General features: G+C 42.6%; 2 protein-coding genes across 6 annotated transcripts in view; one reads left to right on the forward strand and one right to left on the reverse strand.

The window, feature by feature from the left end:
• Positions 1–523: 523 nt before the first annotated feature.
• Positions 524–27,725, reverse strand: LOC128323229 (transmembrane protein 68-like). Of its 3 annotated transcripts, XM_053245959.1 has the most exons (7): positions 27,289–27,705; positions 25,365–25,743; positions 23,042–23,206; positions 17,405–17,598; positions 9,130–9,190; positions 1,876–2,015; positions 524–1,105 (listed from the first exon to the last, which is right to left on the reverse strand). In XM_053245959.1, exons 2-7 carry the CDS (start codon positions 25,681–25,683, stop codon positions 1,001–1,003), a joined length of 984 nt encoding a protein of 327 aa, XP_053101934.1. In that variant the 5' UTR covers positions 25,684–25,743; positions 27,289–27,705; the 3' UTR covers positions 524–1,000. The 3 variants fall into 3 exon arrangements, with proteins under 3 accessions (XP_053101934.1, XP_053101935.1, XP_053101937.1); XM_053245960.1 differs by lacking the exons at positions 524–1,105; positions 1,876–2,015; positions 9,130–9,190 and adding an exon at positions 12,514–14,000 and having other exon boundaries at positions 27,289–27,725; XM_053245962.1 differs by lacking the exons at positions 524–1,105; positions 1,876–2,015; positions 9,130–9,190 and adding an exon at positions 12,514–13,936 and having other exon boundaries at positions 27,289–27,724.
• Positions 27,596–27,793, forward strand: part of TGS1 (trimethylguanosine synthase 1) — a 37,134-nt gene continuing 36,936 nt past the window's right edge. Inside the window, exon 1 of one of the 3 annotated variants that reach the window (XM_053245956.1) lies at positions 27,596–27,747. The gene's annotated coding sequence lies outside the window, so the exon portion shown is untranslated. The remainder of the gene's footprint in view (positions 27,748–27,793) is intronic. The other 2 variants (XM_053245958.1, XM_053245955.1) reach the window with 2 other exon arrangements.

Genomic DNA, 27,793 nt, shown 5'->3' on the forward strand with positions numbered 1-27,793 from the left:
GCGAGGGAGTAACAGCAGGAGATAGGGCATGCCCTCAACTCCTGACTATGGCTTCCAGATAGTAGTGTGCATGGTTTTGGTCCGGCGCCATTGGAATGACCTCCAGACCGGTCCGGAAGTCCGGCGGTCCGGATGGGCGGGGGACTGTAACTTTAAGCGGGGGGGTGGTAGTAAACCCCCCCCCTGCCAACACTCTTCCACCTCCGGCGCTGGTCCTTTGAACAATCTTCTTGGGGCGGCAGAGTTCCGCCGCCCCTGCCCCCGTTGTCGTTCCTTAAGGTGCAAAAGAGACGAGCGCTAGAGGCGCGCATGTGCCCTGTGCGGCATGCACGCTTGTCTCTGATGCTGCCGCGCGCACGCCGCATACGTCGGCACACGCGTGGCAGCGTCAGAGACGAGCGCGCGCCGTGCAGGGCGCATGTGCATCGCTAGCACTCGTCTCTTTTGCACCTTAAGGAACGACAACGGGGGCAGGGAGGAACTCTGCCGCCCCAAGAAGATTGTTCAAAGGACCAGCGCCGGAGGGAGAAGAGCGGCGGGGGGGGGAGTACTACCACCCACCCACCCCGCTTAAAGTTACAGTCCCCCCTGCTGGACCGGGGGGGACTCCAGACCATGCACACCCCTACTTCCAGAGGCATCTGGTGGGCCACTGTGCAAAACAGGATGCTGGACTAGATGGGCCTTGGGCCTGATCCAGCAGGGCTGTTCTTATGTTCTTATGAAATGTGGCTGCATTAAAAAAGCTTTTTTAAAAATTATGAAAATGATCTGCTTGAAAGAGTTCAAACAGCAAGTGGGAAAGAGACTTGGATTGCCTAACAGAAGCTGCTTCACAGCTAACCCAGCCTAGCTGAGATACACAGGAAATAGTGAACTGCTTATGTGCTTAATATATACTGAATTCATAACCTCTTGCGTGTTGAACTATTTTTTATTATTTTAACATACATTTAGTAAACAGTTTTTAAAAGTACACATTTTCAACTGTGTTAACAGATTAATCATCTTTTGGATGCTTAGCAAATCGTTCCAAGAGAGCTCTGTTTATGCTACCTGGTATTTGTTGATGTTTATCTCTGAGATTTTTTATTGCAGTCTTTGTCTGAAAGAACAAAAAAAAAAAAAAAAAAGATCATTTTTGCACTGTCTTCCCACCCTCCATATTACCTCAGCAGAATATCTGAGCGTGTGTTTTCTGCATTTTCAAGGCCAGAAGAAGTTTTATATTCTAGCAGCCGACATGTTGTGCAGGCTTACATCGGTATTTCCAATTGGCTTGCACTGCTGCAAGTGTCTAAGGAAGTGCTGGTGGTCTTGCACAGGAACTCAAGTGCGCAAATACTTAAAGTTAAACTTTAATATTTAAAGTTGCACACCAGCACTTTAGGAGCACAACATACATAGTTTCCAATGTAAGCTACACTCCAGAAGTGTGGGCATGCAACTAAGTATTTGCACGTTTGTGCACTTGTGCTGTTGCACAAGACTGACAGGCCTTAGATTCTTGCAGTAGCATCCTTAGATGCCCGCAGTAGCATGGGCCAATTGGAAAAACTGCTGTAAGCCCGTGCAACATGCGGACCAGCAGAAACAAATATTTGAGCTCATCAGACAAATAAATGGCAATTAAATAAAATCCTGAATCTGCATAAAACATTTCCTTCCATGTCTACCTTATTGGCTTTTTGACAAGCTAGTCAAATGTACTGCCTTGTCTCATGAGTCACTGAGCTGACAGAAGTGAATCTTATCACCTAAGAAGTGAGTAGGAATAGAACTTTATTGGTCTTCCTAGCTAAAAGTGCTATTTTGCTCATACGTATTACAATTAATACAGATTTTCTATATGTTTCAGTAGTATACCAAACCTACCTTTTCAGCTAGTTCTTCAACTGTAATGTTTGGATCATAAAGAATGGGATCTCCTACATACGTGCAAAGTTTGACTGGAAGCCCTCCATATATAGGAACGACTGGCCATCGGGTAAACTCATACAACCACTTGAATGGCCCTGTATATAAAATAAGATATATACTCATCTTTTGAAAATGGTAGTATATGCAAAAACTAGAAGCCTTGTCTTTAAATGATCAAAGTGTGATGATGAACTAAAACCTTTTAGAGGTTCAAAGAAACAAAGAATGGTATACAAAAGAACCCCAAACAAAAATTTCAATCTGAATACATTAACACCTTAAACCATGAAATATACAATTTTAATCAAATATGCATAACAAACAACATTAATAATTGCATTTATCCCAAATGCTAAAATCTTACCAAATACACATTAAAAACGCACATTAAAGATACATTCCATTCATGACAAATATACATAGTCTCTTTAAAAACTCCAAAGATTGTTTCTTCTATATTTCCTAGTCAATGCAATAGAGGTCAATGTGTTGTCACACATTAATCAAGCTCCATGGATAAATCTAGAAATTCCATGTGAAAGTATCCACTGATTTCCTTATCTGAGGAATAAACCCAATGGTGCTTGCTGTTTTGGAGAAATACATTCAGCAGTTCTTCACAATATGCCATATGCGTTTCGGCTGTTTCTCAGCCTTCTTCAGTGGCGTTGTTTCAAAAATTCTTTAATGCAGTCCATTCAATAAAAGTTTAAGAGAATTCTCTCATGAATACACTTCAAACTGCATCTGGCTGCCCTGTCAGATCTTTGACCTTGGGGAGCACTGCCAACAACCCACATAGCCTTACCTTGCTCCTTTACAATGCCAAGTTGGTCCAAAATAAACCTGAAGTTATCCATGATTTGATTATGGATGCAAGGGCCGACCTGATGTGCATCACCAGACTTGGTTGGGGGAGGCTGGTGGCCCAGTCTGGTCCCAGCTTCTTCCTCCAGGTTATTCTGTAGAGGAGCAGGTGAGGGGACGTGGGCAGGGAGGTGGATTGGCTCTGTAAGGATAACATCTCCCTTACCAGGGTCCCTGTTAGGGTATTGGACCATATTGAATGTGTGTACTTCCGTTCGGGGACCAGGGATAGATTGGGACTTCTGTTGGTGTACCGATCACCCTGCTGCCCAATGGAATCCCTTACTGAGCTCATGGACTTGGTCGTGTTGGAGTCTTACAGACTTCTGGTACTGGGAACTTCAATGTTCGTTTTGGGACCAACTTGTTCAGGGCAGCTCAGGAGTTCATAGCAGCCATGACAACTATGGGCCTATCCCAAGTGGTCTTTGGATCGATGCATATTGCAGGTCACACACTTGATTTGGTCGTTTATTCTGATCAGGGTGGTGTTCCATGGGTAGGGACTCCTGTGATATCCCCATTGTCATGAACAGATCACCATCTGGATAAGGTTGGACTTATAACTACCTCCCACCTCCGCAGGGGTGAGGGGCCCATTAGAATGGTGAGCCTGAAGAGGTTATTGGATCTAGCAGGATTCCAAGAAGCCTTGGAGGGATTCAATGTTGGCTCTCCTGGTTATCCTGTTGATGCCCTGGTTGAGAATTGGAACAACTTGTTCACCAGTGCAGTAGAAACTATTTCTCCTAAACGTCCCCTTCAACCCACTTCCAAATTGGCCTCTTGGTTTACGGAAGATCTACAGGGGCTGAAGCAGCAAGGTAGGCGACTGGAGTGCAAGTGTAGTAAGACTCGACTCGAATCTGACAGATTACGATATGGAGCACATCTAAAGATCTATGCTCAGGCAATACGTTCTGCAAAGAAGCAGTTCTTTTCTGCCCGTATAGCCTCTGCGAGTTCACGTCCGGCGGAGTTGTTCAGGGTTGTGAGGGTACTAGTATCTGCCCACTCTCCCTTGAACCAGAATTTGGAATAATCAGTTACCCGCTGTGATGTGTTTAAAGAATTTTTCGCAGATAAAATCTCTCGGATTTGGACTGACTTAGATGGAGACTCCACAATTAATTTGATGTCTCAACTGGAGGTGTCCAACTATTCCTCTTATATGATTCGACTGGATCAGTTTCAGTTTGTGACTCCTGAGGATGTGGACAAGCTGCTTGGGCCTACCACCTGTTCTCTTGACCCTTGTCCAACATGACTTGTTCAATCTAGCAGGGAGGCTGTTGTAGGCAGCCTGGTGGAAATCATAAATGCTTCTCTGAGGGAGGGTGCCTCCTTGTCTTAAGGAGGCGATTATTAGAGCTCTTCTAAAGAAGCCTGCATTAGAGCCCTCAGAGTTGAGCAATTATAGGCCTGTTTCCAATCTCCCATGGTTGGGCAAGGTAATTGAGAGGGTGGTGGCCTCCCAGCTCTAGTTGGTCTTGGAGGAAACTGATTATCTGGACCCATTTCAAACTGGTTTGGATTTCTCGGTGGCTTTCGATACTATTGACCATAGTATCCTTTTGGAACGTCTGAGAGTGTTGGGGATGGGAGGCACTGTTCTACAGTGGTTCCGCTCCTACCTCTCAGACAGATTCCAGATGACGTCGATTGGAGATTGTTGCTCATCAAAATCTGAGCTTAAGTATGGTGTCCTTCAAGGCTCCATACTTTCTCCAATGCTTTTTAACATCTACATGAAACTGCTGGGAGAGATCATCAGGGGATTTGGAGCTGGATGTTACCAGTATGCTGATGACACCCAGATCTACTTCTTCATGTCAACCTCTTCAGGAGCTGGCATATCCTCCCTAAATGCCTGCCTGGAAGCAGTAATGGGCTGGATGAGGGAGAATAAACTAAAGCTGAATCCAGATAAGACAGAGGTACTTATTTTGTGCGGTCTGAACTCTAGAGACGATCTTGATCTACCTGTTCTAGATGGGGTCACACTTCCCCAAAAGGAACAGGTTCGCAGTCTGGGAGTACTTCTGGATTCACACCTCTCCCTGGTTTCTCAGGTTGAGGCAGTGGCCAGGGGTACTTTCTATCACCTTCAGCTGATACGCCAGCTGCGCCCGTTTCTCGAGATCAATGACCTCAAAACAGTGGTACATTTGTTGGTAACCTCCATACTGGACTTCTGTAATGCGCTCTATGTGGGGCTGCCTTTGTACATAGTCCGGAAACTTCAGTTGGTTCAGAATGCAGCAGCCAGGTTGGTCCCTGGGTCATCTTGGAGAGACCATGTTACTCCTCTCTTGATGGAATTATACTGGCTGCCAATAGGTTTTCGGGCAAAATACAAAGTGCTAGTTATAACTTACAAAGCCCTAAACAGCGTAGGCCCTGGATATTTAAGAGAACGTCTTCTTTGCTATGTGCCCCACCACCCTTTGAGGTCTCTTGAGGAGGTCCATCTCCAGCTGCCGCCAACTCGTTTGGTGGCTACACAGAGACGGGTCTTCTCAGCTGCTGCCCCAAGATTGTAGAATGTGCTCCATACTAAGATATGAGCCTCCCTATCTCTGGCAATTTTTAAGAAACTTCTGAAAACAAATCTCTTCAACCAAGTTTTCTCAGCTTTTTAAAACTTCTTTTTAAATTGTTTGGCTATTTAATTGGTGTTTTATGATGTTTGATTTTTAATTATTTTATGCAGTTTATAATTTTTTCTTTTATTATTAATTGATTTTAATGGAGTTTTAATGTAAACCGCCCTGAACCTTTTGGAAGGGCGGTATAAATTTTTTAATAATAAACAAACAAACAAATAAACAAACAAACCTTACTTCTCAGTATAATTCAAGTATAATACTGCTAAAAGCTTTCACATATGGCTACCACTTAGAATTAGATATGTAAAATTCCTCAAGAATACATTTCCAACATGGTACTCTTCTCTCCATGTGTAATGCTATCGTGGAGTGCTCTCCAGAAGCTTCCATATATTGCTATATTCATTGGGAATAGTGATCACTAGAGCTCTTCAGCATCTAGCCCTATAATTGGCTATTGTAAATGAAAATATAGATTCAATGTATGGGTCCCAAATATTGTTTATATACATTCCTCTTAAATTCAATACCCACCTGTGTACAAACATAGGCTGTTTACCACATCTCAGAATATCTTTTACCAATGTGTATCTTGTATATCTTATACCATGTGCCAATGTTTCCTAATAATCTGTTCCACACCATGTGTGTGGGTGTCAAATTATTGGGATGATCATCTTATCTGCAGCATTCTTTTTAGCACTATTACCCAACAGAATGTCTCTTCCTTTAGCTTTATAAAAGTGTTCTTTTATAGACGTTCAGGATATCCTTTTTCTAGGAAATATATTTTGAGAATGTTGGCTTGCCTGCAGAAAGAGTTTAAGAAGTTAAATCATTGCAGTTTGTTCAAAGTCTTAGCATTTGAGCGTAAGAAAGATTCTTTTTCAGAGCACCAGAATGATAACTATCATATTTAAACGAGCTGAAAGTCTTCTATACAAATCCATTACTAAGGTACCTCCCCTCCTTATTCCTAATTTCCACATCCAGAAAGTTAATCTTATCTTTCCCATGAAATATCTGAAATTTGACAGTGGGATGGATATTGTCTAAAAAAAAGTTTTAAAGTTATATAGTTTTGGGCCTGACCATATTTTGAAGATTTTGTCCATATGGAATTGCTAAAATGAAAATACACCTAAATACAATAGCTGGAAAGCGGGGAAATTAAGTTTGTCAGCCCCAGGATAATTATTTTCAGAATCAGTACATTCAATGGAATTAAAGTTCATGATTAACAACTGTTAGCATTATTCAAATAGAAAGCACTTGGTATAACCATATTTAAATGTTGAGAGGCAGTAGTGGTATTATGGCAAATGAGCAGATGTCTTAATTTTGAGAAACAAGAGCAATATATGGTGTGTGTATATATATGTATATATACACAGTGAGTAAGAATGCCCCAGCAAAAATGTGTGTGGTATGGATTTATGAGAGGAATGTATATAAACAATATTTGGGACCAATACATTTAATCTATATTTTCATTTACAAGAGCCAATTTTGGGGCGAGATACTGAAGAGCTCCAGTAATCACTATTCCCAAGGAATTTAGCCATATAGCTTCTGAAAAGCACTCCACTCTACCATTACACATGGAGAAAATATTTATTTTATATTCCCAAAGTGAATATATTGGGAAATATATGTGAACATTTGTGAATATTCACAAATACTTGTGCATATTCAAAGTGAATATTTGGCCCTTCCCAAAGTGGCCCAGGGTGGATTACACTAAAATCAGAAATACATATCTATTAAAATCAGGAACCAATTAAAAGCAGATTAAAATTATAGTTAAAACTAAATATCTTCAAAAGCCAGGATAAAAAGATGGGTCTTTTAAGGCTCTCCTGAAAGCCTCCAGGGGGAAAAATCCTCATATCCATGGGGAGACAACAGCAGAGGGTGGAGGCTCTATCCTAGGCCTCCACCCGATGAACTGGTGGCACCGAAAGATAGACCTGAAGAATAGTACAATGCTGGAAATATATTCTTGAGGGTTTTTACATATCTGATTCTAAGGGGTATAGCTATATGTGGAAGCTTACAGCAGTATTATTCTTGGATTATAATGAGAACTAAGTTATGTTTGAAGTATATACTTGAGAGAATATCAGACTCCTAGGGGAAAGGGTGGGCTCCTAGCCCTTCTTGAACTCCAGAATGACTAGATAAGCACCAAAAAACCCCTAAGAAAATAGCCAGGAAAAGAGATTAGTTTGTCACCTGAGTTGTCATTCTCCTCCTGGCTTGCTGCATTCAGCCAATTCCCTCTTCTGGAGAACGCCTGGCTCCCATACTCAGAAGCAGCTCCTCTTTATCAGCTGCCTTGTCTTTAAATACCCCAGTGCAGAGCTGACAGGGCTTAAAGCCTATTTCCAACCCCAACCCCTTCCTGGCCTTGCTTCCGGTTTCCTGCCACACTCAATTTAGCTGTCTTCCTGGAGCTGTTTCCTGCAGCTTTCCCTGCCTTGTTCTCTCAGCCCCACTAGGATCTGACCAGCCTGGACCATTCCCATCCCCACTGCCCCCTGAAGGGAATGAAAGCCCCACAGGAGAGATGCCAAGCCCTTCTCCAGAATGCACAGGGCCACCCAAGCAACCAGGTAACATGGCATCCTGACAGAATTCTTGACATATTTTTGTATAGACTGCATCGAAGAATTCTTGAAACAACACCACTGAAGAAGGCTGCGAAACAGCCCAAATGCATCTGCTGTACTGTAAAGAACTGCAGGATTTATTTCTCTAAAACAGTTATTTTTACATGGATTTTGTCATACTATAAAGCATCATTGGATATATGTCCCAGAAACAATGGATACATTCATATGAATTTTCTAGATATATCTATGGAGCTCCACTAAAGACAACAAACTGACCTCTATTGCATTGACTCAGAAATAAAGAAACACTCTCTAGACTTTTTTTAGAGAATATTTGTCATGATAGGAATATCTCTCTCTCTCTCTCTCTTAATGTACTTTTTAATATGTGAGTTTAGTAGGATTTTAGCATTTGGGATCAATGCATTGAAATTCATGAAGCGTTTATTATGCAAATTTGATTAAAATGGGTATTTCATGGTTTAAGGTGTCTATGTATTCAGATTGAGATTTTTATTTGGGTTTCTTTTGTACATCATTCTTTAAATGATCAAAGGCCATGCATCTGACACATAACTGTGCAATAAATTTATATATTTTATTTATTTTATATGCCGCCTGACTCCAAAGGCTCTGGCGGTTCACAAAAATAGATTGTCATGCATAACAAACCCCAGGGTCCCAATCTAACACATTATTATGTCTGTTTAAGACCTCATTGATCTCACTAGGCTTATGTGTACATAAGTGTGCTAGACTGCAGCCCAAATAAATCTGCATCAACCTCTGTTATACAAGTGGTCAATGACCAAGTGCTATTGGACACTTAACAGGCATTTAAAGAGGCATCAAAAAGAATAACAGAAAAAGAAAGATGAACAATTAACAGAAAGAAGCAGGACAGTGAGGTGGAACTGCAATCAGTGAGAGAAGGGGTGAAGATGCATGAACAGCAGCAGAAAGTTCAACAAGATTAACAAAAATATTCTAGGGCAAAAATCTCAAATGCAATTACAGTGAAGTCCAATTTAAATCAGTAGGATTTACTTCTATGTACAGTAATGTGTTTATCACTAGGGAATAAGCACATGGGAAGATGTAAGCAGAATCAATCTTACATATTTTTCCAAGTGTCCTGTATCCTTCCCGAAGATTTTTTGTAAATATAGGGATGATAGGCTAAGAAAGGTGGGAGAAAAGTGGCCACAATTAGGGCAGTATTTCAGGCTCTACTTAAAGACCCTGCATTATTATCATAGTGTCCCCAACATGTGTAAAAAGAAAATGGTAGGGGTTGGTAGTTATGACACCTTTAATATCAATTTCCAATAAAACATCCTCTCACCCAAGTTTCTAATTTCATCATCAGTATCACTGCCTTATTTAATAAAGTGGAACTATTATGCCATGTAGCTAATCAAAGTGATTGACAGTGCACTATGATACAAACCTCGTTGGAAGAGATCACTCCCAGATAAGAGGGTTTAGGACTGCAGTTTGAGTCATTACCTCTGAAAATTACAACACTCAACAGAGCAGTTGAAAAATCACATGTGGTAACCTTTCACACAGTCTGAAGGCTCAGTTCACATGATGAGAGGAAGCGTGTATGGGAGCTTTGTGCAGCTGTTTACAATGCTGAGAAACTGAAGTGTTTCCTTCCACCTCAGAATGGGTGATAAGGTTGTTAGGAGGAACAAAAACAGGTCCCCGAGCAATCCCTCACTCCTAAGAGGGAGCACCTAGCCCAGGCCAGCCTGCCCATAAGAAGGCCCTGGAACAGACAGAGTCTGCCCTGATGCTAGTAACCTCAGAACAAAGCTAGCAGACGAAGGAGCCTAGCCATTGCTCTCTATCCTAGAGTGACCCAACCCAGGCACTCTGTCACCCCAAACTCATTTTTTGGATGAAGACTCTAGCTTCCCTGAGACTCAGGGCAAGGCGGCCATAGGCCCTTTCACCCAGTCTCTCAGCTGTACTCCTGATCAGTGCCACTGAGTCATGCCTCACTGGTCATCCAAATCCCCAGAATCAACAAACCAATATCCCTAGAGTCAACACTCTGCCTCCATCCTAAGGAAATCCCAGGTTTATGTCTAACTACCCCCAAACCCATGGTTCTCCACTTGAGATTACCCTCTTTAACCATCAACACATAAGGGCACTGATTTAGCATGCAGCCTTAGCCACACAAAGCATCTCTCAACCTATAAAAATAGCTAACCAAAGTTCCCCCAAACTGGATAGTCTCTGTGATTTTCTAGAGATTGTGACACTCGGCTTCTTCACCCTTGCACCCCAGTTTCTTCACTAAGGATTCAGGTTTCTCTCCCTTCACAATGAGACAGGAAAATATAGGGGGGTTCCCCTTGTCCTTTGTCCTGGGCGTGTGCTCTCCCCCCCCCCCCGCTTTCTGGAGTGTCTGTGCGAGTGAGTGAGTGTCACTAACAGCTAAGTTAGAAAGTTCCTCCTTTCCCCTTGTACTACTGTAACTGCCTGACTCCCAGTAGCCTCCCGTAATCAGCATAGGCCAGTCCTACTGACTTCCTGACTCCCAAGAAGCTGGGTTGTGAAGGCAGGGTTCGGCCCTGGTGTTCCCCTTCCATCGGGTTAGTAGTCACTCTTCCAGGGAGTGAAGAAAGCCATTTCTCTGTACCATTCCTCCACCTCTTATCTCCCAAGACCAGCCAGAGTCACCCTCCATTCTTACCTCTCCCTCCTCTGGAGACCAGGAAGCAGAGTTGGGGCTCTACCCCCAGACCTTTCCTCCTCCACCACCAGTTCTTTTACCTTCTCCACCCTCTTTCTCTCCCCAAACTTTATCAGCTTACCTTCCTTCCTACCCTCAGTCTCCTTGCCAGTTCCCTGACTGGCTCTCCCCTCCTTGTCTCCCCAAGCTCTCTCAAGTTGTCTTCCTCTCTGCCCCTGCTCTTCCACCGGTTCTTTTACCAGCCCTTCCCTCCTCTTGCCCCCAGGTTCCTCCCTGTGTTGTCTCCACTGAGCAGACCACCCACCACCTGTTCCCTGTCCGACTTCCATCCAGTTAGTACTTACATTCATAAACAGAGGTAAAGCATTGTGCCCAGGTTTACCTCCCTCTGGGTGCCTGTGTCATGTAGGAATTCTCTTGTCAAGATTCTAGTCAAGTATCCTACTTTGTACTCAAGTAACGCGGTTTATTTTATTTGGATTCAAGTTTGTGGTTGTGACTTTCTTGGGAAACTGCCAACATTCCCACAAGTAGGAGCAAGAAAGTCTCCACATAACAAGGACAAGGGAGGCTTTGCAGTGCCTTACCCATACCCTTGATGAGAAAAAGGAGCAGAAGGTGCTCTTGTCACCATTACTGCTGCAGCCCCACACCAAGCCATATTTCTCAGCAGCAGTGCTGATCTTCTTTTAAACCAGCCAGGGATGGCCCTTCCATAAATTAAGGTAAAGTGGTCTCTTCAAGCAGCAGATTATTGGCATGCCAGCAGGGAGACATGATGTCCCCTCTACTGCCCACCATCAGAGCACTTAGAGTGTACTCTCTTTCAGCATTGCATTTTGCTCCAGTCACATTTTTGCTCTCTTTCAAAATTGCATTTTGCTCCAGTCGCAGAATATGAACGAACCTCTGATGTCCACTCAATTAATTTTAGATTCCGCTCAGGTTGAATTAGGAAGGCCCCACTCTGAATGCATGTGCACACACAGTGCCTTGATATTGCTGCTCAGAACAAAACTCATTCCACTCAGAGATGAAAAAAAATTAGAGAGACCACTGATCTTGCCCCCACCCCAATAATCTGCCACTTGAGGTGACTGCTTGAGGCTACTGCCATCATTTGACCCCATGTGGTCCTTCATTTTCTTCATTGGACTCTAGAGCGCATCTGCATTACTCTCAACATTTCTTCCACTTCCTCCTCCTTTTCATTCAAGCCCAGTGCTGTGTGAGGGAGAGAGTGCATGCTGAGTCAAGTAGCAATGGATGTCACCACAAAGGAGGAGGTGAAAGTGGAGGGGTACACATATGCCTGCCCATGCACCATGTCAAAAACCACTGCTTTTGCTTCAGAAGAAAAATAAAGTGGAGGTGTATGTGCTTAAACATTAAAGAGGGGGTGGCTTTGGGACCCTGCCTCAGGCACACTTGGGTCAGTACTGAAAACAGCCATAAGTGGTTTGCTTCAGCAACAGCAAAGGTGGCTGCTGCTTAAACAAATGAGGATGTGCAGCTTTAAATGAGGACATGTGTCTTTAAAAAGATAGCTGCATCTCTAAGGAAGTTGGGTTGGAGCAGGGCAGCAGTGGCACTTCAGGTCCTTGTGCACTCTTTTTGGCTTTGATAGAGAAGCACAAGACAATGTTAAGTCATTCTCACTGGTGGAAGGTAGTCGCCCAGCCCCCATCCTTCTCATAATTCCAAACAGCCAGAGGAATATCTTTAGTCATGTGTTACTATGTGAACTGAGCCTTAGGGAACAGCACTTAGGAAAATATATACTTGAGCTCAATTTATTTTTAAAATGCTGCTTATAAATTATTTTCAAAGATACAATATTTTCATTCCAATGTACATTGATAGTGGAAACAAAACAATCTCCAAAGGAAGCTTACAGAGGTCTTGTGTGACTGAAGACAACAAGTTAAATCATAAAGCTCCCTGAGATATTCAAGAAAATACCTCCAAATATAAAAGAGCATGCCTAAATGCTAACTATTTTTGAACTATTTTTTGTTTTCCCCACAAAACAGTTATACATACACACCCCATTATTTCTTAAATTTAGTACATTTTTAAATAAATTCAGTACATTTAAAAAAATTATATACATTAAATTTAAATTATACACATTTTAAAATTATGGCTTATTTCTGCCATAAATTGCATACAGAACAGCTTAACAATTCATAGAACATCTAAACAATCATGAAAAACCTAAAACAGCAGATAAACAATCAATCCTGATTAAATTAATGGCTGACATCTAGACTAAGTTACAGAATAGTACTAAGCATCTACTGTAAAGGACTACTCGATTTCGATAGGACTGCCATCAAGTAATTTAGTCAGAATGTCAGCCAAAGTAAATGCCAGACAACATAATACTGTAATCAAATAAAGCAGTAAAATAAACTAATATCTATAAGTCAAAATAAACAGGCCAAATTTTTGTGTGTGTCCCATTGATTTCAGTGGCTGATACCTTCACTTACAGAGTGCACACACATTTGCTGCATTCCACAACAAAGCAGGGACAGTTGCATAGGAGGCCGATATCTGTGAATCTCCCTTTCCTTTTAAAGTGTTCTGTGATCCCAAAAATGATTTCCTGAGGGCTGTGCAACCCTTAAGGACATCTTTTCAAGGATGACAGGAAGGAGAGATCGGCCTCCTTCCCGTGTGAGCAGTGCACCCACACTGCTTTACTCTGGAATTCAGCAAGTGCATGTGTGCTTCCTTTGCTGCACATTCACTTTATAAGTCAGGATCCAGCCAGTGTATGGATCAATAGGAAATTTGCAGCTGCCCAAGTTAACTACGTTTTTGCAAGCTGAAACTTAAAACATAAAATGAGCTCTTACCATAGAGAATGAGCATAATTCTCTATTTAATGTATACAAACTCTGACTCTTAGTTCTTCCAAAGACCCCCACAAGGTAGCATATAATTAATAACATTTTAAATACTAACAAAAGCAATACAAAAGTTGTAAGAACTGAAGTCAGTTGCACAACTTTACAATATTCTTTCCGCTATTATAGAGCATAAATCCAGCCAAAAATCGGCACTAGCTGTACCCATTAAAAGAACTACAATTCCCATCATTGACCCACCAGCTTGGGTTTTAAGGGCTTTAAACAAAAAATGTACCTTTTAAAACAAAAGCCATGGTTGGAGGCAGTGGCTAGAAGTCTCCAGAAGTTGACACAGTGCTGCAGTCCTCAGGTCCAGGTAAAGGATAGAAATGGAGAGAGGACAGTTGGGAGAAAGAAGGGTCTGACAAAATGTCAGAAATATTATGTTCTGATCGACCAACAGTTTTGGGGGGCCATGTCAGCCCTCCCAACAATTTCTCTGTTGCATCAAATCAGATTGGATCTGACATTTTTCGCCATGTGTCTCCCTAAAATTTTTTTAAAAAATCTTCATTTTCTCCAATCTAAATCAGTGGAACCCCTCTGACCTGCTTCAAAAGTGGCCCCTTGGTATACGGAAGACCTACGGGGGCTGGGCTGAAGCGGCAAGGTAGGCGACAGGAGTGCAAGTGGAGAAAGACTCGACTCGAATCCAACAGATTATGACATGGAGCACATCTAAAGATCTATGCTCAGGCGATACGTGCTGCAAAGAAGCAGTTCTTTTCTGCCCGTATTGCCTCTGTGAGTTCACATCCGGCGGAGTTGTTCAGGGTTTTGAGGGGACTAGTATCTGCCCCCTCTCCCTTGAACCAGAATTTGGAATAATCAGTTACCCACTGTGATGCGTTTAAAGAATTTTTCGCAGATAAAATCTCTCGGATTCAGGCTGACTTAGATGGAGACTCCGCAATTAATTTGATGTCTCAACTGGAGGTGTCCAACTATTCCTCTTATGTGATTCGACTGGATCAGTTTCAGTTTGTGACTCCTGAGGATGTGGACAAGCTGCTTGGGGTGATGAGGCCTACCACCTGTTCTCTTGACCCTTGTCCAACATGACTTGTTCAATCTAGCAGGGAGGCTGTTGTAGGCGGCCTGGTGGAAATCATAAATGCTTCTCAGAGGGAGGGCAGGGTGCCTCCTTGTCTTAAGGAGGCGATTATTAGAGCTCTTCTAAAGAAGCCTGCATTAGAGCCCTCAGAGTTGAGCAATTATAGGCCTGTTTCCAATCTCCCATGGTTGGGCAAGGTAATTGAGAGGGTGGTGGCCTCCCAGCTCTAGTCGGTTTTGGAGGAAACTGATTATCTGGACCCATTTCAAACTGGTTTTCAGGCAGGCTATGGGGTGGAGACTGCCTTGGTTGGCCTGATGGATGATCTCCAATTGGGAATTGACAGAGGAAGTGTGACTCTGTTGGTCCTTTTGGATTTCTTGGTGGCTTTCAATACTATTGACCATAGTATCCTTTTGGAACGTCTGAGAGTGTTGGTGGTGGGAGGCACTGTTCTACAGTGGTTCCGCTCCTACCTCTCGGACAGATTCCAGATGGTGTAGATTGGAGATTGTTGCTCTTCAAAATCTGAGCTTAAGTATGGTGTCCTTCAAGGCTCCATACTTTCTCCAATGCTTTTTAACATCTACATGAAACTGCTGGGAGAGATCATCAGGGGATTTGGAGCTGGATGTTACCAGTATGCTGATGACACCCAGATCTACATCTTCATGTCAACCTCTTCAGGAGCTGGCATATCCTCCCTAAATGCCTGCCCGGAAGCAGTAATGGGCTGGATGAGGGAGAATAAACTGAAGCTGAATCCAGATTAGACAGAGGTACTTATTGTGTGCGGTCTGAACTCTAGAGACGATCTTGATCTACCTGTTCTAGATGGGGTCATACTTCCCCAAAGGAACAGGTTCGCAGCCTTGGAGTACTTCTGGATTCACACCTCTCCCTGGTTTCTCAGGCTGAGGCAGTGGCCAGGGGTACTTTCTATCAGCTTTAGCTGATACGCCAGCTGCGCCCGTTTCTCGAGATCAATGACCTCAAAACAGTGGTACATTTGTTGGTAACCTCCATACTGGACTTCTGTAATGCGATCTATGTGGCGCTGCCTTTGCACATAGTCCGGAAACATCAGTTGGTTCAGAATGCAGCAGCCAGGTTGGTCTCTGGGTCATCTTGGAGAGACCACATTACTCCTCTCTTGATGGAATTATACTGGCTGCCAATAGGTTTCCGGGCAAAATACAAAGTGCTAGTTATAACTTACAAAGCCCTAAACAGCTTAGGCCCTGGATATTTAAGAGAACGTCTTTTTCGTTATATGCCCCACCACCCTTTGAGGTCTCTTGAGGAGGTCCATCTCCAGCTGCCGCCAACTCGTTTGGTGGCTACACAGAGACGGGCCTTCTCAGCTCCTGCCCCAAGATTGTAGAACGCGCTCCCTACTAAGATACGAGCCTCCCTATCTCTGGCAATTTTTAAGAAACTTCTGAAAACAAATCTCTTCAACCAAGCTTTCTCAGCTTTTTAAAACTTCTTTTTAAATTGTTTGTCTATTTAATTGGTGTTTTATAATGTTTTGATTGTTAATTATTTTATGCAGCTTTACAATTTCTGTTTTAATTGTTAATTGAGTTTAATGGTGTTTTAATGTAAACCTCCCTGAACCTTTTGGAAGGGCGGTATAAAAATTAAAATAAATAAATCTATATATATATATATATATATTTCTCCTGGGTGTGCCCAGGAGAAATGCGTTCCGGCAGCCCAGCTGATTGGCTGGGCTGCTGGGGCGCCTGATTGGTCCTGGCGCACCCAGGACAATGGCAGCGGCGGCCATGGCCGGGGAGCCAGGCGGGTCCGGCCGCGGAATCGAGGCGGCGGGCCTGGCCGGGCCCGGCCGCGGAGGCGCGGTGGGCCTGGCCGGGCCCGGCCACGGTGGCATTCTTGGGCCCGGCGGCGGCGGCGGGGGCACCCTCGGGCCCGGCGGCGGCGGGGGCACCCTCGGGCCCGGCGGCGGCGGCGGGGGCACCCTCGCTCCCGGCGGCGGCACTCTCGGGCCTGGCCGTGGAGGTAAGGCGGCGGGCCCAGCCGCAGCGCAGGCGGTGGAGGGCCCGGCCACAATAGAGGCACAGATGCTCTGTGCCCGGGCCCACTAGTAAATAAATAAACTACAAGTGCTGGTCTTTGACTGGACTTACATTCTATATTAGATGGAGGACTCTCTTAAAATCAGCAAAATGTAAAAATGCCTTACTCCAGCTAGGCTGTACTCACTGATATTAGAGATTGAGCTTTATCAGTATTCAAAATCCACAACAAGCCATAGAGGGGTTTTTTGTTACCTCTATGTCCCTGCCTAATGGTTATTAATGTCAAACAGAGGTCAAACATTTGACATTAAAAGATCTGTTTATTCGTTTTAAAGATCAATCCTTTTCACATTAGATATTTCTCCTTCTGTTCCCAAATTTTATATCAGTTGACCATTCTTTCTAAAGCAACAGCTTCTATACATTTGGCAACTGTCCCAAAGCTACATTGTCTCCACTATTGGTGGTTTCAACATGAACTTTCTTGTAGATGAATTTTCCCATTGCAGAATAAATACAAACAACCTGCATTTCTTACCAAACCTAAATAAGTAGTTGGAGCTTCTATGGATCTTGTTATAGGATTGTTCTTGATCCACTACATGTAGATTTCCATTTGGACACACCACAAACATAAAAAACGTATGACACATGTATGGTACTTACCACTTTTGCATCTCTGGCCACGTGAGCAAAGCCCAACCGACCACCCCAAACGAGGCTGTAGTTCTCATCACTAAAGAAGGCTTCTCGGGCTCCACCTGGCAAAACTCCTAATAAGTTCCCTTTTTTCAGAATTTCAACACATCCCATTCTCCCATCATTTGTAAGACCATGGACATTATAAAACAGATTTATACCTGTATCAGATAGAAACAATTTAAGTTATAGTCTTATTTATTTATTTATTACATTTTATATCCTGCTCTTCCTCCAAGGAGCCCAGAGTACTACATACTTAGTTTTCTCATCACAACAACCCTGTGAAGTAGGTTAGGCTGAGAGAGAAGTGACTGGCCCAGAGTCACCTAGCTAGTATCATGGCTGGATGGGTTATTGTCTGAAAATAAGCTGCATATAAAGTGTACATTTTGAGTACTGTATCTGAAGGTCAAATTAGGTGTCTCCACTGCCGATGCCAACAACAGCCAAAAAAAGGAGGGAATGTGGTCTGGCTGGAGCAAGCAGGGGGACCAGCAAAAATTCCAAACTCTTGTTTTAGCACTGACTTGAAAAGTCAGGTTGCTTGCCTCAACAGCATTTGTCGGAACACTACTTCCATCAAGTGGTGATGTGTGGTAAGACAATGAATTACCATATTTACCTGAATTGAAGACAAGTCTAAATTTAAGACAATCCCCTCCAAAACCAACAACAGCAACAAAAAGAGGGAGAGTAGTGTTTATACGAGTATTTACCTGAAAAAGAACTCTGGATTTAAGATGCCCCCTGACTTTTAATATCAAAGAAATCAATCACTTAGAAAAAAAATAAATCGTGGATTCTAGATAGGTAATTACTTCTAGGCATGCCACATAGAGCTAACAATGCCTAGAGTCCATTGCCAATTATGAGACCTTGTGCATGCCCACTTAGCTGACCTCTCTACAGACAGTGAGCTAACATTTCTAAGGCAGAACTCCCCTCCCCTTACACTGATCTAGATGGACCAATGGTCTGATTCAATACAAAGCAGCTTCCTAGGTAGTAATTAATCATTAATACAGTCTTGCACAATACAGTAAAAGGTCTTCCACCAATTATACATGTATCACCTATATCAAGAGCTTCCAGAGTCAAGAATATGTTCTGTTATTTAAGTATTAAAATATGTTGCTACCGTTCAAAAAAAATTTAAGATGATGTTTCATGGATGTGGATAAATCAGGAAAATGTTATTGTGCTCTATGCTCCAAGCAATGTTTTCCAATTGAAACCGGATTTGCAAGCCCAGTAATCAAGAGGTGGTCTGGTAGCAAGTGTGCTCCAAGCTCAGAAACTCTGGCTTGGTGAAATGCTCTAAAATGCAGACAAGAAAGAGCAAGATTTTACACAAAAAAGACAAAACTAAGAGAAGCATTGGAGGGGGAGAGTTAAGAGAGGCCAAAGCTATTGTGACACAAGAGAAACAAAGCTCTTGAAACACATTTGTGTCTCAATGGAGGGATCCATCATTTCATACAGTTTGCTAAGCAGGGTCACCCTGGTTGCATCTGAATGGGAGAACACATATGTGAGCACTGTAAGATATTCCCCTCAGGGACTGTAGCTGCTCTGCTTGCATGCAGACGGCCCCAGATTCCCTCCCTGTCAGCTCCAAGATAGGGCTGAGAAAAATTCCTGCCTGCAACTTTGGAGAAGCCACTGCCAGTCTAGGTAGACAATCGTAGATGGACCAATGGTCTGACTCAGTATATGGCAGCTTCCTATGACATATATTTGTTTAATCAAGAAGTAAGGTTTGGAAAATGCCATCCTTTAAAGTGTGAGGGTACAAAGGATTCAGATAAAACAGAAAGGGACAGAGCAGAACCACATAAAGAACAGACAGAAGGCTGTGCCAGCCGGTCAAAGAGTCAAAAGAAAGATAGCATACACCAGGGAAGAGATTCAGTGTACAGGTGCTTATATGCCAGTGCCAGAAGCCTCCAAGCCAAGATGTGTGAGCTGGAGTGCTTGGTTGCTAACACAGAAATAGATATAGTGGGCATAACAGAAACATGGTGGAACAGTTAGAACCAATGGGACACTGTTATCCCTGGATGCAAACTCTATAGAAAGGACAGGGAGTGGTGCCTTGGAGATGGAGTAGCACTGTATGTTAAAGAAGGGATAGAATCTAACAAGGTAGAAAACGTAGGAGGACCAGAGTCCTCCACAGAAACTCTGTGGGTGACAATACAAAGTCTGAAAGGAAATGTGCTACTGGGGACATGCTATCACCTTCTGGATCAAAAAGCTGACAGCTGCAGGAGGAAATCAGGGAGGCGTCAAGGAGAGGCAGGGCAGTAATAATGGGTGACTTCAATTATCCACACCCACACATAGATTGGGTAAATTCACAGTCAAGTAATGACAAAGAGGTCAAATTCCTAGATACACTGAATGACCGTGCCCTAGAACAATTGGTCTTGTAACCAACCAGAGAAAAGGCAACCTTGGACTTAATTCTGAGTGGCACCCAGGACCTAGTGTGTGATGTCAGTGTCATCAACCCTTTAGGGAACAGTGACCATAGTGTAATCAAATTCAGCATATATGCAGGGAGAGAATCACCAAGGAAGTCTAACACAGAAATTTTGAATTTCAGAAGAAGAAACTTCTCCAAAATGAGGAGTATGGTGAAAAGAAAGCTGAAAGGGAAAATCAGGAGAGTCACTTCACTCCATATTGCATGGAATTTACTTAAAACCACAATAATAGAAGCCCAGTTAGATTGTGTACCCAAAAGGAGGAAGGTACCACTAAGTCCAGGAGGATGCCAGCATGGCTAACAGGTAATGTCAAGGAAGCCATAAAAGGGAAGAAGACTTCCTTCTGAAATTGGAAGGCCTGTCCAAATGAAGAGAACAGAAAGGAACACAAACTCTGGCAAAAGAAATGCAAGGTGACAATAAGGGAGACAAAAAGAGAGTTTGAGGAACACTTAGCTAAAAGCATCAAGGGGGATAACAAAAACTTCTATAATACATCAGAAGCAGGAAATCTGCCAGGGAGGTGGTCGGACAATGTTTGACAATGAGGGAGTGAAAGGGATTATTAAGGAGGATATGGAGATTGCAGAGAAGCTAAATGAGATCTTTGCGTCCGTCTTCACGGCAGAGGATACTGAGCATATACTTGATCCTGAACCAGGCTTTTCGGGGATGGAGGCTAAAGAGCTGAGTCAGATAGAAGTGACAAGAGATTATGTTCTAAACTGTCTGGAAAAAATGAAAACTAGCAAATCACCAGGGCCGGATGGCATCCATCCAAAAGTCCTCAAAGAATTCAAACGTGAAATTGCCAACCTCCTTGCTAAAATATATAAATTATCCCTGAAATCAGGCTCTGTACCAGAGGACTGGAAAGTAGCCAATGTAACACTGATCTTCAAAAAGGGATCTAGGGGCGATCCGGGAAAATACAGGCCAGTTAGCTTAACGTCTGTTCCAGGCAAATTGATGGAAAGTATCCTCACGGATAAAATTGTAAAGCACATAGAAGAACAGGCCCTGCTGAGAGAGAACCAGCATGGCTTCTGCAAAGGTAAATCTTGCCTCACAAACCTTTTGGAGTTCTTTGAGGGTGCCAACAAGTGTGTGGACCAAGGTGATCCAGTTGACATAGTATACCTGGACTTCCAAAAAGCTTTTGACAAAGTTCCTCATCAAAGACTCCTGAGGAAACTTAGAGGTCTTGGGATAAGGGGACGAGTACATGTGTGGATTGCTAACTGGTTGAAGGACAGGAAACAGAGGGTAGGGATAAATGGAGAGTTTTCTCAAATGGAGGGAAGAAAGAAGTGGGGTCCCCCAGGGATCCAGATTGGGACCGGTGCTTTTTAATTTATTCATAAATGTTCTAGAAGTAGGGGTAAGCAGCGAGGTGGCCAGATTTGCATATGACACAAAACTACATGGGGTAGTGAAATCCAGAACAGATCTCTCCAAACTGGGTGAATGGGCAACAAAATTGTAAATGTGGTTCAGTGTTGGCAAGTGTAACGTGATGCACATTGGGACGGTAAACCCCAACTTCAAGTATACGTTGGTGGGATCTGAGCTGTCAGTGAATGACCAGGAGAAGGATTTTGGGGTCGTGGTAGACAGCTCATTGAAAGTTTCTACTCAGTGTGTGGCAGCTGTGAAAAAGGTCAATTCCATGCTAGGGATCATTAGGAAGGGGATTAAAAATAAAACTGCTCATATTATAATGCCCTTCTACAAAACTATGGTGTGGTCACACCTGGAGTACTGCATACAATTCTGGTCACCACATCTCAAAAACAACATTGTAGACCTGGAAAAGGTGCAGGAGAGGGCAACCAAGATGATCTAGATGCCAAGAGCACCTTTCTTATGAGGCAAGGCTACAACACCTGGGGATATTTCGTTTAGAAAAAGGACAACTGCGGGGAGACATGATAGATAGTACTATAAAATCATGCATAGTGTGGAGAAAAAGGATAGAGAGAAATTCTTCTTCCTCTCACATAACACTAGAACCAGAGGTCAAACCATGAAATTGATAGCCAGGAAATTTAGGACCAGAATACGAAGGTACTTTTTCACACAACGCATAATCAACTTGTGGTATTCTCTGCCACAAGTTGTGGTGACAGCCAACAACCTGGATGGCTTTAAAAGGTGTTTGGATAACTTAATGGAGGAGAGGTCTATCAATGGCTACTAGTTGGAGGGCTATAGGCCACCTCCAGCCTCGAAGGCAGGATGCCTCTGAGTACCAGTTGCAGGGGAGTAACAGCAAGAGAGAGGGCATGCCCGAAACTCCTGCCTGTAGGCTTCCAAAGGCATCTGGTGGGCCACTGTGTGAAACAGGATGCTGGACTAGATGGGCCTTGGGCCTGATCCAGCAGGGCTGTTCTTATGTTTATGTTCTTAAGTAAGAGCAGAAAATGCATGCCTGAAGCAGTATATGCACTTATCTTGTTCATCAGTCACTTGAAGTAACTAATTGAATAATTCAATGGCTTGTTGCCAAAACACTTGGTCTGTTTTATAGGCATGAGAGGACAGACTTGACACCTACACAGAAAGTCATGGAACACTGGAACAACCTATATATACCCTATATTACAGACAAACTCTGGGCCTTGAACATACTCATTCAATGTTGACCACTGTTGACCTTTATGAAGACCTTAAAAACACATATTTTTAATCAGGCTTTTGGTACTTTTATTTATCCATCTTTTCTTTGTTTGTTTTAATTATTTTTAGTTGTTTTCATTAGTATAGAAATGTAACGAATAAATAAATCTGAACATGCCTTGGTAACTGTAGAAGCCAAACACAGCCAAGGCAATGACAATTGCAACCAGTTTGGGAACTTGACTGGGAATGTCTTCAGTGTCCCAGCTTGACACTTAAGACTATAGTTTGCTCTAGGCCAGGCCAGAAGTTAATTATTTTGAGTCAACATATATCCAGGGAGTTCTAGACTTGTCAAGTATACCCAGATGCTGTATTTCAGGACTGACCTTTAACATATTTTGACATTTTATTTAAGGCATAAAGTATTTCTTGCTTTAAAGCTTTGTAGTACGCAAGCATGCTCTCTAATATTAAAAGTACATTTTACCTGGAATTTTGGAAAAATTGTAATCAACCACTGTGTGGCAGAGTCTGCCTGTCTGTAAATAGAGTCTAGATACAAAATAGAAATAGTCCAGCGGAAAAGCTCCATGGTAACACACAATAAGTCCTGGTCCTTCTGGTACTTTATTCATCCCATGCACCTCATAGCCTGTTCAAAGAAAAAAAATAAGCAGAAAACACAATTTTAAAAACATTTTTTTAATATAATCAAACCCTTACCTAAAGAGTAACATCACGGAACAGAAGAAATTGCAACCAGTGTCACATTAGTACAGTTACTAACTTCAAGGACGAACTCCAAATTAATTTGTGTCTCCTGTATCCTACCATATTGAGCCCTCTAATATTATTGCAGGCCTTCCCTTTCCTATCTGTGACCCACATCAATCAATACTGATATGAGGTGAGATTGTAGCACAGTGGCAGAGCATCTGCTTTGCATGCAGAAGGTCCCACATTCAACCCCTGGCATTTCTGGTTCGGGCTGGGAAAGACTCCTGCCTGAAACTTTAAAGAGCTGCTACCAGTCAGTGTAAGCCACCTAATGGCACAGTGAGGAAGTAACTTGCCTAGGGAGCAAGAAGTTGCTGGTTCGAATCCCTGCTGGTATGTTTCCCAGACTATGGGAAACACCTGTATCGGGCAGCAGCAATATAGGAAGATGCTGAAGGGCATCATCTCATATTGCACGGGAGATGGCAATGGTAAACCCCTCCTGTATTCTATTAAAAAAAAAAAAAAAACCACATGGCTCTGTGGTCGCCAGGAGTTGACACTGACTCGATGGCACAACTTTACTTTACCAGTCAGTGTAGACAATACTGAGCGATATAGACCCATTGGTCTGACTTCGCACAAGGCAATGTCTTATGTTACCACGGCTTCTTCTCCTAAAATGTATGAATCTGATTGATGCTCATTGTCTGTTGCAGCAATCTGGAGCAATTCTTAATCTCTTATCCCAAGGTATCTTTAATTTTGATACTGTGTGAAGCTGAACTAATTTCCTTACCAAAGGCCCTACATACATATTGCACTAGGAATCCAAAAGTAATGTCATTTATTTTGTGTTTTAAAAAATGTGTCTTTTACTTCCATGGTTGTCAGAATAATTATCAAATTAGTCTGTAGCCCATAACTACCATAGAAGAATACTATTGGGGTGGGGCGTGGGGGGGAATACTGTAGTATGTATCCTTCTGTTCATATACAGCCAGCATAGAACCATAAAGTAAGGCAGCAGTAAGCCTCCTGACTAGCATTAGTAGCAGGATGGTAAAGCCTCATAAAGCATTCTGAAGCACAATGCACACCAATGTTTGACTAATTACTACTCATTATTCATGCATACTGTTCATGTAGTATCAGCTACTAAGGGCATGTCCAGAGCTGAATGTTCTGCTTGATGTGCTGAGCTGAATGAGAGTTTAAGAGTTTAATTTGTGAAATTTAGTGCAAGAATATTATTTGATTGTGTAATAATTTGACACAGGAAATTATTTATAAATGTCAATAGCTCAGCAACTTGGTTAGGTAAAATAAGGAGGATATAGTGACTATGAGTATGACCCATGAGTTATGAAGTTCAAATATCAAGTCAGAAACTCATTGGCTCCATGAAGGTCTAACACTAAAACATGATTTAGCATTATGTGCACAGAGGGAGAGAGATGATCCTTTCCTCTCTTTCCTTTGTGTGTGAGGGTAGGGGACTAAAAGCTTCCACTTTCAGTTCAGAATAAGCCACAATTTCTTGTAATGTTCAAACTTGGGAAACTTTGCTTTACTCTAAGCATCTGGTTCACAAGCCAGGTTCTGAAACCATGGGTTGATCCCAGTTTCAGATCCTGGCCTGGATCTGAAACTGGGATCAACCCATGGCTTCAGAACCTGGCTTGTGAACCATCTGTGATCAGAATAAAACAATTCTCTGAGTTCATACATAATAGGAAACTGTGGCTTATTCAAAACCAAAAGTGAATACTTTACAACCCTCTCCCCAGACAAGGAGGGGGTCACATCAACTTGCTTTGTAATTGGAAACCTTGATTTAGCATTATGTCTGCAAGCAGTTAAGCCACTTCTCTCAAATGCACTCACTGTATCCTTGCAAAATAATACTAATAGTACCTGCCCAGTTTCAAGGGCTGTGTAAGAATTCCTGCAGCAATATACGTGGAACTCTTGAAATGTGCTATATAAATTCTAAGTATTATTATTAAAATCTATTTTACAAACAGAACTAACATAAATACAGTTATTCATGTGCTCTAATATGCAATTCTAAAGACAAAAATTATGCTTACCATGCCACACTATGCCATATATGTCCCAAAGATAAGATACTGCTCTCCTTCCAGTATTCCATGATTTACCAAGATAATCTCCCTTTAAATTACTCATTATTTTGTAAATATGCAGGAGAAGAGTAGAAAGATAAATAAAGCCAAGCAAAATTAGAACAGGCGAAAAAAGCATTATGAAGGGTATTAATACCCATAGATATGCTTTATAGTCTGTGAAAATCCCCAGGTAATGATCTGGACAAATCCATTCTTTCAACAGGCTGGTCAGCCAGGTCACAGATTCCTCCCCAGAAGAGTAAGATTCACTTAGGCTGATCATCTTCTGTTTAAAAGTGAAAAAACACAACTCTACGAAGAAAGCAGTTTCTTAGTTTCGAACCTAGATGTAGAAAAGACACTTTGTTTTAATGTAGTGTATTTGTTACAGCAATACTTGCATTCCCAGAAAAGTTTGGGTTCCCTTCAAGTGGCTTTAATTGAAATTGTGTGTTCTTAAGTGTTGGCATCCAGGATTCAAAGTGAATGCTGATTTAATACATGGTGTGATCATCCATATCATACTTCAGGAATTTCCAGCTTTGGGTCCTGATAGTATTTGAGCTACATCTCCCTGCACAAAGGCTGCTATGGCTGGGGTGATGGAAGTTGAAGTCCAACAACATCTAGGGACTCAAGATTGTGAATTCCATCATGTATTGTGAATACATAATGCAAAGTCTCATGAGAAACACTTGGTTTGTATGCATTCTATTCAAGGGGACAGGGCTGGCTGGATATTGTTGAAGGGGTGGGTTGAACAGGCAGGTTCATTGTGAGCGAAAGAGACTGTACTCATGGTATATTTTAGATACATTTTTTAAAACTTGATCACCTTTGCAGCTGGTGGATCTAAGCGAGTTTGTTGTACAGCTAACATTGGCTACAGTTTCATTTTGTGTGTAAAGCTTATCACTAAATATTGGATTTATCTTCTAAGCTTTCTTTGAATAATACGGGCAGTCTGGTATAGGCTGGATTAAAACACTATTTTATTTATTTATTTATTTAAGTACATTTATATAACTACCACCCCGTACAAAAAGTCCCTGGGCAGTTAACATAACATGAAACCTTGGTGTTAGATTACTGTCTAACTCAGTCTGGTATAGGCTGGGTTCAGACGTAACACCAAACTTCAATTTGTGCCAACTATAGTTAAGAAAGCACACTGTGGTTTGACCTTCTAGATATACACGGGGATGGCAAATCATGGAGGTTTTTGTCTGCTTTTAAAAATCACAGATAACTGTGTTGGTCCATTACCAAAAAAAACCCTCTCAAACTACAATCAAGGACTAAACAATAATGCAAAGTCTTGGGCAACAAACTTTCAGATTTTCAAAACTCTTCAACAAGCTGGATGTTAAGCAAAGCAGAGATGGATGAGACAGAGGGCTGAGGGTAGTCTAATTGCCCCAGAGTCTACAGTTTATGGTTTCATGTCTTAATATGGAATACAGAAGTTATGCAGATTTAAGATGATTAGCTTCTCTAGGATTTCAGGGCTTCTGGGCCAAAGACAGAATTTCTAGGAAATATAAAATCTAGAAATCATTGGCCCGACTTCCCATACTGCTTTTATTTCCCATCTGCTCAGGACTCAGTTTCATTAATTAATTCCTGCCTCCATGATGCAGCAGCTTCCTCAGGTGCAGCAGCCTCTTGAAGCAGAGCAATGCTCCTAACTGTCGTTTACCAGCGGTCTACAAATTCAGACATAATACGGAGGTCTGCCCTCCACCCCTGCTACAATGCCATGCATTGCTTCCTTTCCAAGTATTGCTTTTGTTCAGTCTCTCGCTTTCCCTCTCGGTCCTCGCTCTCTCACGCACATACACGCCTTGCTTTTCTCTGCTTCCCGCGTCTCTCGAGTCACGCTGCCTACCCGCTTATGTCCTCACACCCCGACTTCAAAATCTGGGGCTCCGACTCGTGCGTCAGCCATCAAACGATTTCCCCCCAAATCTCATCTTGGCCCTTTCTGGTCCCTGCGGGGGTGCAGATCTCGCGGGAGACAACAGGCGGCTAAAGCGAATCAGGTGCCGGGCGAGGGGTTTGCAACCCTCCCGTATTCCGCGCAGATTCATTTCAGGCCGCAATGCAGTGACATGTTTCACGTCGTCGTCTGGTTGGAGGACACGTTTTGACGTCTTTTCTTCAAAAGAGAAGGAGGAGTAGCAGTGCCTTCTCCTGCAACTTGTCGTGGCGTTTCATTCTTCTGCTTTACACTGTATAAGAAGGACAAATATAAGCCCTCATGAACCCATTAACCTCATGTTCCAAAGGAACCCTTTGTTTAAAAGATGGCCAGTGGACTGCTGGGATGTACCACTGCAGATCGCAGGTGACGGTTTCTCATGTTCGAATACTCACAGGCTAATGAACTCTGC

Source organism: Hemicordylus capensis, chromosome 4, assembly GCF_027244095.1.
Source record: "Hemicordylus capensis ecotype Gifberg chromosome 4, rHemCap1.1.pri, whole genome shotgun sequence".
Classification (NCBI taxonomy): Eukaryota; Metazoa; Chordata; class Lepidosauria; order Squamata; family Cordylidae; genus Hemicordylus; species Hemicordylus capensis.